Raw genomic sequence first — 12,387 nt, 5'->3', positions numbered from 1 at the left:
ACAAAAGGCTCCGACGCCGGCACTTCCCCAATAAAGCTGATGGCTTCAAATGCACAGGCACAAAAACGGCAAAGCAGTAAATTCAATGAAAATACAGGAGACCATTCAGCCCATCAAGCATGCATGAAAAGACAGCGAGAGCCCTGTGAACTAGCTGTACCACATCAAATTCAATTAGAAACACGAGCAGAGCTCCTCCCGTGATGTGAACATTTTCACCTCTATATTCCCAGGTGGAATGCTGGCAATAACAACAGGGTTCATTTGAAGGATCACACAAACAGCACCGTGGCCTATTCATTATTCCAGAGTACAGTGATCCAGAGGCTAAAGACAGACAGTGGGGGTGGTGAGAGACAGAGAAGCAGGGATTGTTCTGCTTGGAGCAGAGAAGGTTAAGAAGCGGTTTAACAAATGATAATCATTTTGGTTTGGACTATGGAGTGTAGATGAGGAGAAACTGTTCCCTGTGGCAAGAGGAAAAATAGCCAAAGGACACAGATTTAGAATAATTGACCAAACACACAGAGGGATCAAATATTCTTCTTTATAACACTGAGTTGTTGTGATCTAGAGGGTGCAGCCTAAAGGGGCGGCGGAAGCACATTCAATAGGAACGCTCTTATAGGCAGCAAGGTAACACATTGGTTAGCACAGTTGTTTCACAGGTTCTGGGTTTGATTCCCGGCTGAGGTCACTGTCTGTGGGGAGTCTGCACGTTCTCCCCGTGTCTGTGTGGGTTTCCTCCGGGTGCTCCTGTTTCATCCCACAGTCTCGACATTCTGAATTCTCCCTCTGCGTACCTGAACGGGTACCGGAATGTGGCGACCAGGGGCTTTTCCCCAGTAATTTCATTGCAGTGTTAATGTAACCCTACTTGTGACAATAATAAAGATTATTATTATCAACGGGGAATTGGATTAAAAAAGGCTTATGCCTCAGCGGATGACAGGATATTCTGGAGGGGGAGCCGGTGGTTGTGGTGTACATTGGCACAAACAACAGATGAAAAATGGGATGAGGTCCTAAAAGCAGAATACAGGGAGTTAGGAAGCAAGTTGAAAAGTAGAACCTCAACAATAGTGATCGCAGGATTAGCGCCTGTGCTGTGTGCCAGTCGGAGCAGAAATAGCTATACCGGATTAACACATGGCTGAGGAGATGGTGTGAGGGGGAGGGTTTCAGATTCCTGGGACTGGTTCTGTGGGAGGTGGGACCTGTACAAACTGGACAGGTTATACCTGGGCAGGACTGGGACTGATGTCCTCGGGGGAGGTATTTGTTAAGAGTGGTTGGGGAGGGTTTAAGCTAAAATGGCAGGCAGGTGGAAGTCTAGGCAAGGGGTCATGGGAAGGGGAAACATGGACAAAAACAAAAGATAGAAAGGGGAATTAGAAAAGTGATCGGCAGAGAAATCATAGGCCAGCATCAAACAGGGCCTGAGAGAAATGTAGTGGGAACGGGGCAAGTAACGGTAAAAAGACAAGCCTTAAGGCTTTGTGCCTTAATGCGTGGTGCATTAGGAATCAAATGGATTAATTAATTGCACGATAGATGTAAACGGGTATGATATAGTCGGGATTATGGAGACACGGCTGCAGAATGACCAGGAATGGGAACTGAACATCCAGGAGTAGTCAGTATGTAGGAAGGACAGACAAAAAGGAAAAGGCAGTGGAATGACATTGCTGGTTAAAGCGGAAATGAACACAATAGCGATGAAGGATATTCGCTCCAAAGATGTGGAATTTGTATGGGTAAAGCTGAGATACACCAAGGGGAAAAAATCATTACTGGGGGTTGTATATAGAACTCCAAACTGCAGTGGTGATGTTGGGAATGGCATTAAACAGGAAATTAGAGACTCATGCGATAAAGGAACATCTGTAATTATGGGTGATTTTAATCTGCATATAGATTGGGAAAGTAAAATTAGTAACAATACAATAGAGGGAGAATTCCTGGAGTATGTACGGGATGGTTTTCTGGGCCACTAGATTGAGGAACCAACTAGAGAACAGGCTATCCTAAACGGGGTATTGTGCAATGAGGAAGGAATAAGTGGCAATCTTGTCGTGTGCGACCCCTTGTGGATGAGTGACCATAATATGATAGAATTTTTTCAAGAGGGAGAGTGAAGTAGTTGATTCTGAGACTAGGGTCCCGATTATAAATGAAGGAAACCACGATAGTATGAGTACAGGTTGGCGATGATGGATTAGAATGTTACTTAAGGAGATGACAGTGGATAGGCAATGGCAAATATTCAAGGAGCGCATGAGGGAGCTGCAACAATTGTTCATTCCTGTCTGTCACAAAGGTAAATCGAGAAAGGTGGCCAATCCATGGCTTACAGGGGAAATTAGAGAGTGTAGTAGATCCGAGGAAGAGGTATACAAACAACAGATCTGAGAATTGGGAGCAGTTCAGGAAAGGAGGACAAAGGGATTGATTAAGAAGGGGAAAATAGAGTATGAGAATAAGATTGTGTGGAATATAAAATCCAACAGTAAAAGCTTCCATAGATATGTGAAGAGAAAAATATTGGTGAAGACAAATGTAGGTCCCTTAACAGTCAGAAACTGGGGAATTTATAATGGGGAACAAAAAAATGGCTGACCATCTAAATACATATGTGGTTCACAAGGGAGAACACAAATAACATACCAGAAATGTTGGGTAACACAGCGTTTATTGAAGGTGATCTGCATTAATGGGGAAATGGTGTTGTGGAAATCGATGGGTTTGAAGGCCGATAAACCCCCACAGCCTGATAATCTACATCCCAGAGTACTGAAGGAAATGGCCCCAGAAATAGTGGATGCATTAGTGGTCACCTTGCAGGATTCTATAGACTCTGTAACAGTTCCTACAGATTGGTGGATAGCTAATGTAATCCCACTATTTGAAAAGGAGGTAGAGAGAAAACGGAATTATAGACCAGTCAGCCTGCCGTCCGTATTCTGGAAAATTTCTCAAGTTCCACTATAAACGATTTTATGAATGAAAAAATGAAATGAAAATCGCTTATTGTCACAAGTAGGCTTCAAATGAAGTTACTGTGAAAAGCCCCTAGTCGCCACATTCAGCCTGTTCGGGGAGGCTGGTACGAGAATTGAACCATGCTGCTGGCCTGCCTTGGTCTGCTTTCAAAGCCAGCTCTTTAGCCCTGTGCTAAACCAGCACAGCACTTGGAAAACAGAGGCAGGATGGGAGGGAGTCAGCATGGATTTACAAAAGGGAAATCATGCTTGACAAATCTACTGGAATTCTTCGAGGGTGTAACTAGTAGAATGGAGAGGCAGGCAGTGGATGTGGGATATCTGGACTTTCAGAAGACTTTCGACAAAGTCCGATATAAGAGATTAGTGTTTAAAATTAAAGCACATGGGATTGGGGTAGTGTATTGAGATGGATAGTAAACTGGTTGGCAGACGGAAACAAAGAGTAGGAATTAAGGATCTTTTTCCAAATGGCAGGCAGTGACTAGTGGGGTATCACAGGGATTGGTGCTGGGACACTAGCTAGTCACAATATTTATCAATGATTTCGACGAGGGAACTAAATGTATTATCTCCAGATTTGCAGATGACACAAAGTTGTGTGGGAGGGTGAGCTGTGAGGAGGATGCAGAGGTCCTTCAGTGTGATTTGGACAAGTTGAGTGAGTGGGCACATGAATGGCAGATGCTGTATAGGGATAAATGGGAGTTTATCCACCTTGGTAGCAAAAACAGGAATTGCTATAGATTTAGAGGGAGGAATGTGCAATGAGACCTAGATGTCCTCATATACCAGTCGCTGAAGGTAAGCATGCAGGTGCAGCAGACAGTAAAGAAGGCAAATGGTATGTTGGCCTTCAGAGCGAGAGGTTGAGTATAGAAGTAGGGATGTATTGCTACTATTACAGTGTCTTGGTGAGGCCACACCTGGAATATTGTGTGCAGTTTTGGTCTCCTTATCTGAGGAAGGATGTTCTTGCTCTCGAGGGAGTGCAGCGAAGGTTTACCAGACTGATTCCAGGGATGGCATGACTGACGTATGAGGAGAGATTGTGTCGGTTAGGATTATATTCACTAGAGTTCAGTAGAATGAGGGGGAATCTCATAGAAACCTATAGAATTCTAACAGGACTGGACAGGGTAGATGCAGAAAGGATGTTCCTGATGCCACGTGGGTGTGTACAGAACCAGCAGTCACAGTCTGAGGATACGGGGTAGACCATTTAGGACAGAGATGAGGAGAAATTTCTTCACCCAGAGAGTGGTGAGTCTGTGGAATTCGTTACCACAGGAAGCAACTGAGGCCAAATCATTGTATGTTTTGAGCAGTTAGGTATAGCACTTGGGGCTAAAGGGTTCAAAGTTACTGAGTTTGATGATAATGAATGGCACAGCAGGCTCGAAGGGGTATATATAGTGAAGGTTCACTAGATTGGTCTCTGCGATGCGGGGCTTGTCCTATGATGAAAGTCTGAGTAAACTGCGTTTTTAATCTCTGGAGTTTAGAAGAATGAGAGGTGATCTCACTGAAACCTACAAGATTGTGAAAGGGTTTGACAGGGTCGAAACAGAGATTGTTTCCTCTGGTCGAAGAATCTATAATAATAATCATTTTATAATAATAGTGTCACAAGTACATAGAACATTACAGCGCAGTACAGGCCCTTCGGCCCTCGATGTTGCGTCGACCTGTGAAGCCACTCTAAAGCCCACCTACACTATTCCCTTATCATCCATATGTCTATCCAATGACCATTTGAATGCATTTAGTGTTGGCGAGTCCATTCCAGTTGAAGACAGGGCATTCCACGCCCTTACTACTCTCTGAGTAAAGAACCTACCTCTGACATCTGTCCCATATCTATCTCCCCTCAATTTAAAGCTATGTCCCCTTGTGCTAGACATCACCATCCGAGGAAAAAGGCTCTCACGGTCCACCCGATCTAATCCTCTGATCATCTTGTATGCCTCAATTAAGTCACCTCTTAACCTTCTTCTCTCTAACAAAAACAGCCTCAAATCCCTCAGCCTTCCCTCATAAGATCTTCTCTCCATACCAGGCAACATCCTGGTAAATCTCCTCTGCACCCTTTCCAATGCTTCCACATCCTTCCTATAATGCAGCGACCAGAACTGCACGCAATACTCCAAATGCGGCCGCACCAGAGTATTGTACAGCTGCAACATGACCTCATGGCTCCGAAACTCAATCCCTCTACCAAGAAAGCTAACACACCGTACGCCTTCTTAACAACCATATCAACCTGGGTGGCAACTTTCAGGGATCTATGTCCATGGACACCGAGATCTCTCTGCTCATCCACACTACCAAGAATCTTACCATTAGCCCAGTACTCTGTCTTCCTGTTATTCCTTCCAAAATGAATCACCTCACACTTTTCTGCATTAAACTCCATTTGCCACCTCTCAGCCCAGCTCTGCAGCTTATCTATGTTCCTCTGTAACTTGCAACATCCTTCCGCACTGTCCACAACTCCACCGACTTTAGTATCATCTGCAAATTTACTCACCCATCCTTCTACGCCCTCCTCCAGGTCATTTATAAAAATGACAAACAGCAGTGGCCCCAAAACAGATCCTTGTGGTACACCACTAGTAACTGGAAGCCAGTCAGAGCATTTCCCATCAACCACCACCCTTTGTCTTCTTCCAGCTAGCCAATTTCTGATCCAAACTGCTAAATCACCCTGAATCCCATGCATCCGTATTTTCTGCAATAGCCTACCATAGGGAACCTTATCAAATGCTTTACTGAAATCCATATACACCACATCAACTGCTTTACCCTTGTCCACCTGTTTGGTCACCTTCTCAAAGAACTCAATAAGGTTTGTGAGGCATGACCTACCCTTCACAAAACCGTGTTGACTATCGCTAATCAAATTATTCCTTTCCAGATGATTATAAATCCTATCTGTTATAAACCTTTCCAAGACTTTGCCCACAACAGAAGTAAGACTCACTGGTCTATAGTTACCGGAGTTGTCTCTACTCCCCTTCTTGAACAAGGGGACAACATTTGCTATCCTCCAGTTTTCTGGCACTATTCCTGTAGACAATGATGACATAAAGATCAACGCCAAAGGCTCAGCAATCTCTTCCCTAGCTTCCCAGGGAATCCTAGGATAAATCCCATCCGGCCCAGGGGACTTATCTATTTTCACACTTTCCAGAATTGCTAACACCTCCTCCTTATGAACCTCAAGCCCTTCTAGCCTAGTAGCCTGTATCTCAGTATTCTCCTCGACAACATTGTCTTTTTCCTGTGTGAATACTGACGAAAAATATTCATTTAGCATCTCTCCTATCTCCTCGGACTCCACGCACAGCTTCCCACTACTGTCCTTGACTGGCCCTACTCTTACCCTAGTCAGGCTTAGATAGTGGGCTTAGATTAACACTGTAATGAAGTTACTGTGAAAATCCCCTAGTCGCCACACTCCGGCACCTGTTCAGGTACACTGAGGGAGAATTCAGAATGTCCAAATTATCTAACAGCACGTCTTTCGGGACTTGTGGGAGGAAACGGGAGCGCCCAGAGGAAACTCACGCAGACATGGGGAGAACCTGCAGACTCCGCACAGACAGTGACCCAAGCCGGAATCAAACCTGAGAAGCAACAATGTTAAGGGGCACAGTCTTGGGATGAAGGGGGCCGATCATTTACGACTGAGATGAGGAGAAATTAATTCACTTAAAGGGTTGTGAACTTTGGAATTCTCAACCACAGAGGGTTGTGGACGGTCCATCGCTGAACATGTTTACAGCTGGGATAGACAGATTTTTAGCCTCTTAGGAAATGAAGGTGTACGGGGACCGTCAGGAAAGTGGGGTTGAAGCCCAATATAAACCACGATCATGTTGATGGCAGAGAAAGCTCCAAGAACCACATGGTCTGTTCCTGCTCTTATCCCTGGTGTTTGTGTACTTATCATAGAATTATAGATATTATAGAATTTACAGTGCAGAAGGAGGCCATTCGGCACATCAGGTCTGCACCGGCTCTTGGAAAGAGCACCCTACCCAAGGTCAACACCTCCACCTTATCCCCATAACCCAGTAACCCCACCCAACACTAAGGGCAATTTTGGACACGAAGGGCAATTTATCATGGCCAATCCACCTAACCTGCACATCTTTGGACTGTGGGAGGAAACCGGAGCACCCGGAGGAAACCCATGCACACGGGGAGGATGTGCAGACTCCGCACAGACAGTGACCCAAGCCGGGAATCGAACCTGGGACCCTGGAGCTGTGAAGCAATTGTGCTATCCACAATGCTACTGTGCTGACACACATGCAAGCAGTACACCAGGCTGCTGACATGGGAGATCCCAGCGCATAAGGGGGGGGGGGGGGGGTCTGTATTTCCCAAAATAGGATTGGTGCAGTTGGAATTTCCCTTCTAACCGTCACCCAAAATGAAAAAAAAACAAAAACAAATAATTCCCCGTTCATAAATTGCAGCCACTTCCATTAATCGTTCATCAGATAGGGATCAGTAAAATCAGTCTGTTTTAAATACCGGGGTGGGGGGGGTGTTCCATATTTTATGTGAAAAGAAAAAATAGGAAGAAACTCCAGATAAACTACAGAGAAATCAGTAAAACTGAAAGTTTAATTTTTGAACGTCTTAGAATGATACAGAACACAATGTCGCCATTATGCCTGCACCAGAGCTTATCGATCACCCTCAATCTCCCCCAAATCCTCATCATTATTTTTCCATCAAGTCCAATGTATTTTGAAAGTTATTGTTGAATCGGATTCCAGGCAGCAAACTCCAGGTCACAACAACTTACAGCATAAAAAGATTACTTCCTCATCGCCCTCTCTGGTCCTTTAGCCAATCGCCATAAATCTGTGTGTCCCTGCTGAGCAAAGCTTCTGCCTCTTTATTTGCTGGATCAGAATCCTCCATTACTTTGAAGCCCAATTTCCATAGCTGGAACGACAGTCCCAGCTCCTCCATCTCACTGAGGTCCCTCCATCCCTGATGCCATTCTGTGCTTGATGTCAGCAACTCCCCTGGAACTATGATGGTGCAATAATACAGATTGTTGCAGATTATGCAGAGAACAAATGCACAGATGTCTTTAGCAAACAAAACCTTTGGGTTTGGCGCAAACCAATTTATTATTGGATACCCTCAGTTTTCCCTATCAGCATGGCAACAGTGCATTGCTGCCATTGTTCAAATGTAACAAGCTGCAAAAGAAACACTGCAGCATCGCAGTATCACCAAGACATCTCCAAGCTCCCAATTTGTTTTAAAAATCCCAAATTCCACTGCATTTCATTTTCTTGCAATAAGTCTGGGGTTGGCAGTGTGCATGGTGTTCTTTCTGTAACTGCCCCCTCTGTGCCCACTCTCCGACCATTTTTAATGAAGTGGTTGAAGCCACAACCACATCACAGAATGGCTACAGCACAGAAAGCAGCCATTCAACCAGTCACAATCATGCTAACCCTCAGCTGGCCCCACTCCCGCTCCACATAACACAACGGATATTCTCTCTTCAGGTTCTTGTTTATCCTTTAAAAGCAGCAACTGAACCTGCCTGTCCCACACTGTTAGGCAGAGAATTCCAGACTAACCGTGGATTCTATTAAATCGCTGTCACCATAAATAACACTAGCGACATTTAGCTTGAAGAAAACCATCTTCGTGTCCAATTTCACAGGTCTAAACGATGATCAAAATACATCTGTCAAATTTACTGGTGTATTTCTGCATTCTCAATTTATCCCTTCAAAACATAGACTCTTGGCATTTAACTTGTTGGTTAGAGAGAGATTCACAACAATCCAACCATTTCCACAGAGAGACTGACAGACATGAACATTGATGAATGATCCTGAAATCCCACCAAACCCAACAACGTCTTCACACTCACACATCCTGGGCGGAGGGGGGAGGGGGGAGGGGGAGGGGGGGGGAGGGGGAGGGGGGAGAGCAGAGAATGGGCTGAAGATGGTGAAGGGGGTGAAGATGGTGAAGGGGTGAAGATGGTGAAGGGGTGAAGGGGGTGAAGGGGTGAAGGGGGTGAAGGGGTGAAGATGGTGAAGGGGTGAAGATGGTGAAGATGGTGAAGATGGTGAAGATGGTGAAGGGGTGAAGGGGTGAAGGGGTGAAGGGGGTGAAGGGGGTGAAGATGGTGAAGGGGTGAAGATGGTGAAGGGGTGAAGGGGTGAAGATGGTGAAGGGGGTGAAGGGGTGAAGATGGTGAAGGGGGTGAAGATGGTGAAGGGGTGAAGATGGTGAAGGGGTGAAGATGGTGAAGATGGTGAAGGGGTGAAGGGGGTGAAGATGGTGAAGATGGTGAAGGGGTGAAGATGGTGAAGGGGTGAAGATGGTGAAGGGGGTGAAGATGGTGAAGGGGTGAAGATGGTGAAGGGGTGAAGATGGTGAAGGGGTGAAGATGGTGAAGGGGTGAAGATGGTGAAGGGGTGAAGATGGTGAAGGGGTGAAGATGGTGAAGATGGTGAAGGGGTGAAGATGGTGAAGGGGTGAAGATGGTGAAGGGGTGAAGATGGTGAAGATGGTGATGGGGTGAAGATGGTGAAGGGGTGAAGATGGTGAAGGGGTGAAGATGGTGAAGGGGTGAAGATGGTGAAGATGGTGAAGGGGTGAAGATGGTGAAGATGGTGATGGGGTGAAGATGGTGAAGGGGTGAAGATGGTGAAGGGGTGAAGATGGTGAAGGGGTGAAGGGGGTGAAGGGGGTGAAGGGGGTGAAGATGGTGAAGGGGGTGAAGGGAAGAATGAGAGTGAGGGGTGGGGGGTGGGGGGGTGAGGGGTGGGGGTGGGGGGGTGAGGGGTGGGGTGGGGGGGTGAGGGGTGAGGGGTGGGGGGTGAGGGGTGAGGGGTGAGGGGTGAGGGGTGAGGGGTGAGGGTCTCCCCCTCCTCTCCTCTTCCCCCCCGGCCCCCGGCCCCCGACTCCCGGCCGCCGCTCACCCGGCTCGGGCTCCGGCCGCTCCTCCGGCTCCTGCGGCGGTTTGTCGGCCGCCGGCACTCCCAGGCTCATCCCCATCTTCATCCCGCTGCTGCCGCTCGGCGTCCTCCCGGTGCCCGCCTCCGCCTCCGCCTCCGCCTCTGCCTCTGCCTCCGCCTCTCCGCGGGCTGAGCCCCCGCCCCGCAGCCCAGAGCACTGCCGCCCGGCGGCCGCCCCGCTCGCCATCGTCACCTCAGCGCGTCCGCGGCCTCCGGAGAGAGCCGAGCTCGGCACGGAAACTGCCGAGGGTGGGACCGGAACTGGAGGCGGGGCCCGAGCTCGGCACGGAAACTGCCGAGGGTGGGACCGGAACTGGAGGAGGGAGCCGAGGGTGGGACCGGAACTGGAGGCGGGGCCCGAGCGGCGGCACGGAAACTGCCGAGGGTGGGGCCGGAACTGGAGGCGGGGCCCGAGCTCGGTACGGAAACTGCCGAGGGTGGGACCGGAACTGGAGGAGGGGCCCGAGCGGCGGCACGGAAACTGCCGAGGGTGGGACCGGAACTGGAGGAGGGAGCCGAGCTCGGCACGGAAACTGCCGAGGGTGGGACCGGAACTGGAGGAGGGAGCCGAGCTCGGCACGGAAACTGCCGAGGGTGGGACCGGAACTGGAGGAGGGAGCCGAGCTCGGCACGGAAACTGCCGAGGGTGGGACCGGAACTGGAGGAGGGAGCCGAGCGGCGGCACGGAAACTGCCGAGGGTGGGACCGGAACTGGAGGAGGGGCCCGAGCGGCGGCACGGAAACTGCCGAGGGTGGGACCGGAACTGGAGGAGGGAGCCGAGGGTGGGACCGGAACTGGAGGCGGGGCCCGAGCGGCGGCACGGAAACTGCCGAATGTGGGACGGGAACTGGAGGCGGAGCCCGAGCGGCGGCACGGAAACTGCCGAGGGTGGGACCGGAAGTGGAGGCGGGGCCCGAGCGGCGGACGGAAAGTGCCGAGGGTGGGACCGGAACTGGAGGAGGGAGCCGAGCTCGGCACGGAAACTGCCGAGGGTGGGACCGGAACTGGAGGAGGGAGCCGAGCTCGGCACGGAAACTGCCGAGGGTGGGACCGGAACTGGAGGCGGGGCCCGAGCGGCGGCACGGAAACTGCCGAGGGTGGGACCGGAAGTGGAGGCGGGGCCCGAGCGGCGGACGGAAAGTGCCGAGGGTGGGACCGGAAGTGGAGGCGGGGCCCGAGCGGCGGCACGGAAACTGCCGAGGATGGGACCGGAAGTGGAGGCGGGGCCCGAGCGGCGGCTCGGAAACTGCCGAGGGTGGAACCGGAAGTGGAGGCGGGGCCCGAGCTCGGTACGGAAACTGCCGAGGGTGGGACCGGAACTGGAGGAGGGGCCCGAGCGGCGGCACGGAAACTGCCGAGGGTGGGACCGGAACTGGAGGAGGGAGCCGAGCTCGGCACGGAAACTGCCGAGGGTGGGACCGGAACTGGAGGAGGGAGCCGAGCTCGGCACGGAAACTGCCGAGGGTGGGACCGGAACTGGAGGAGGGAGCCGAGCTCGGCACGGAAACTGCCGAGGGTGGGACCGGAACTGGAGGAGGGAGCCGAGCGGCGGCACGGAAACTGCCGAGGGTGGGACCGGAACTGGAGGAGGGGCCCGAGCGGCGGCACGGAAACTGCCGAGGGTGGGACCGGAACTGGAGGAGGGAGCCGAGGGTGGGACCGGAACTGGAGGCGGGGCCCGAGCGGCGGCACGGAAACTGCCGAATGTGGGACGGGAACTGGAGGCGGAGCCCGAGCGGCGGCACGGAAACTGCCGAGGGTGGGACCGGAAGTGGAGGCGGGGCCCGAGCGGCGGACGGAAAGTGCCGAGGGTGGGACCGGAAGTGGAGGCGGGGCCCGAGCGGCGGCACGGAAACTGCCGAGGGTGGGACCGGAAGTGGAGGCGGGGCCCGAGCGGCGGCTCGGAAACTGCCGAGGGTGGAACCGGAAGTGGAGGAGAGAGACGAGATCGACACGGAAACTGCCGAGGGTGGGACCGGAAGTGGAGGAGGGAGCCGAGCGGCGGCGCAGAAACTGCCGAGGGTGGGACCGGAAGTGGAGGCGGGGCCCGAGCGGCGGCACGGAAACTGCCGAGGGTGGGACCGGAAGTGGAGGAGGGAGCCGAGCTCGGCACGGAAACTGCCGAGGGTGGGACCGGAAGTGGAGGCGGGGCCCGAGCGGCGGCTCGGAAACTGCCGAGGGTGGAACCGGAAGTGGAGGAGGGAGACGAGCTCGACACGGAAACTGCCGAGGGTGGGACCGGAAGTGGAGGAGGGAGCCGAGCGGCGGCGCAGAAACTGCCGAGGGTGGGACCGGAAGTGGAGGCGGGGCCCGAGCGGCGGCACGGAAACTGCCGAGGGTGGGACCGGAAGTGGAGGAGGGAGCCGAGCTC

At 51.3% G+C, this 12,387-nt stretch overlaps 1 protein-coding gene across 1 annotated transcript in view; it reads right to left on the bottom strand.

Annotated features, from left to right (window-relative positions):
- tmed8 (transmembrane p24 trafficking protein 8) overlaps positions 1-10,232 on the bottom strand; it is a 30,627-nt gene extending 20,395 nt beyond the window's left edge. The window contains exon 1 of the mRNA XM_038821900.1: positions 9,980-10,232. Coding sequence (XP_038677828.1) covers positions 9,980-10,202 — 223 coding nt within the window. The 5' untranslated portion in view covers positions 10,203-10,232. The remainder of the gene's footprint in view (positions 1-9,979) is intronic.
- Between the last annotated feature and the right edge of the window lie 2,155 nt (positions 10,233-12,387).

The sequence above is a fragment of the Scyliorhinus canicula genome, chromosome 2 (genome assembly GCF_902713615.1).
Source record: "Scyliorhinus canicula chromosome 2, sScyCan1.1, whole genome shotgun sequence".
NCBI classification, from domain to species: Eukaryota; Metazoa; Chordata; class Chondrichthyes; order Carcharhiniformes; family Scyliorhinidae; genus Scyliorhinus; species Scyliorhinus canicula.
This window is presented reverse-complemented; position numbering and strand designations above follow the sequence as displayed.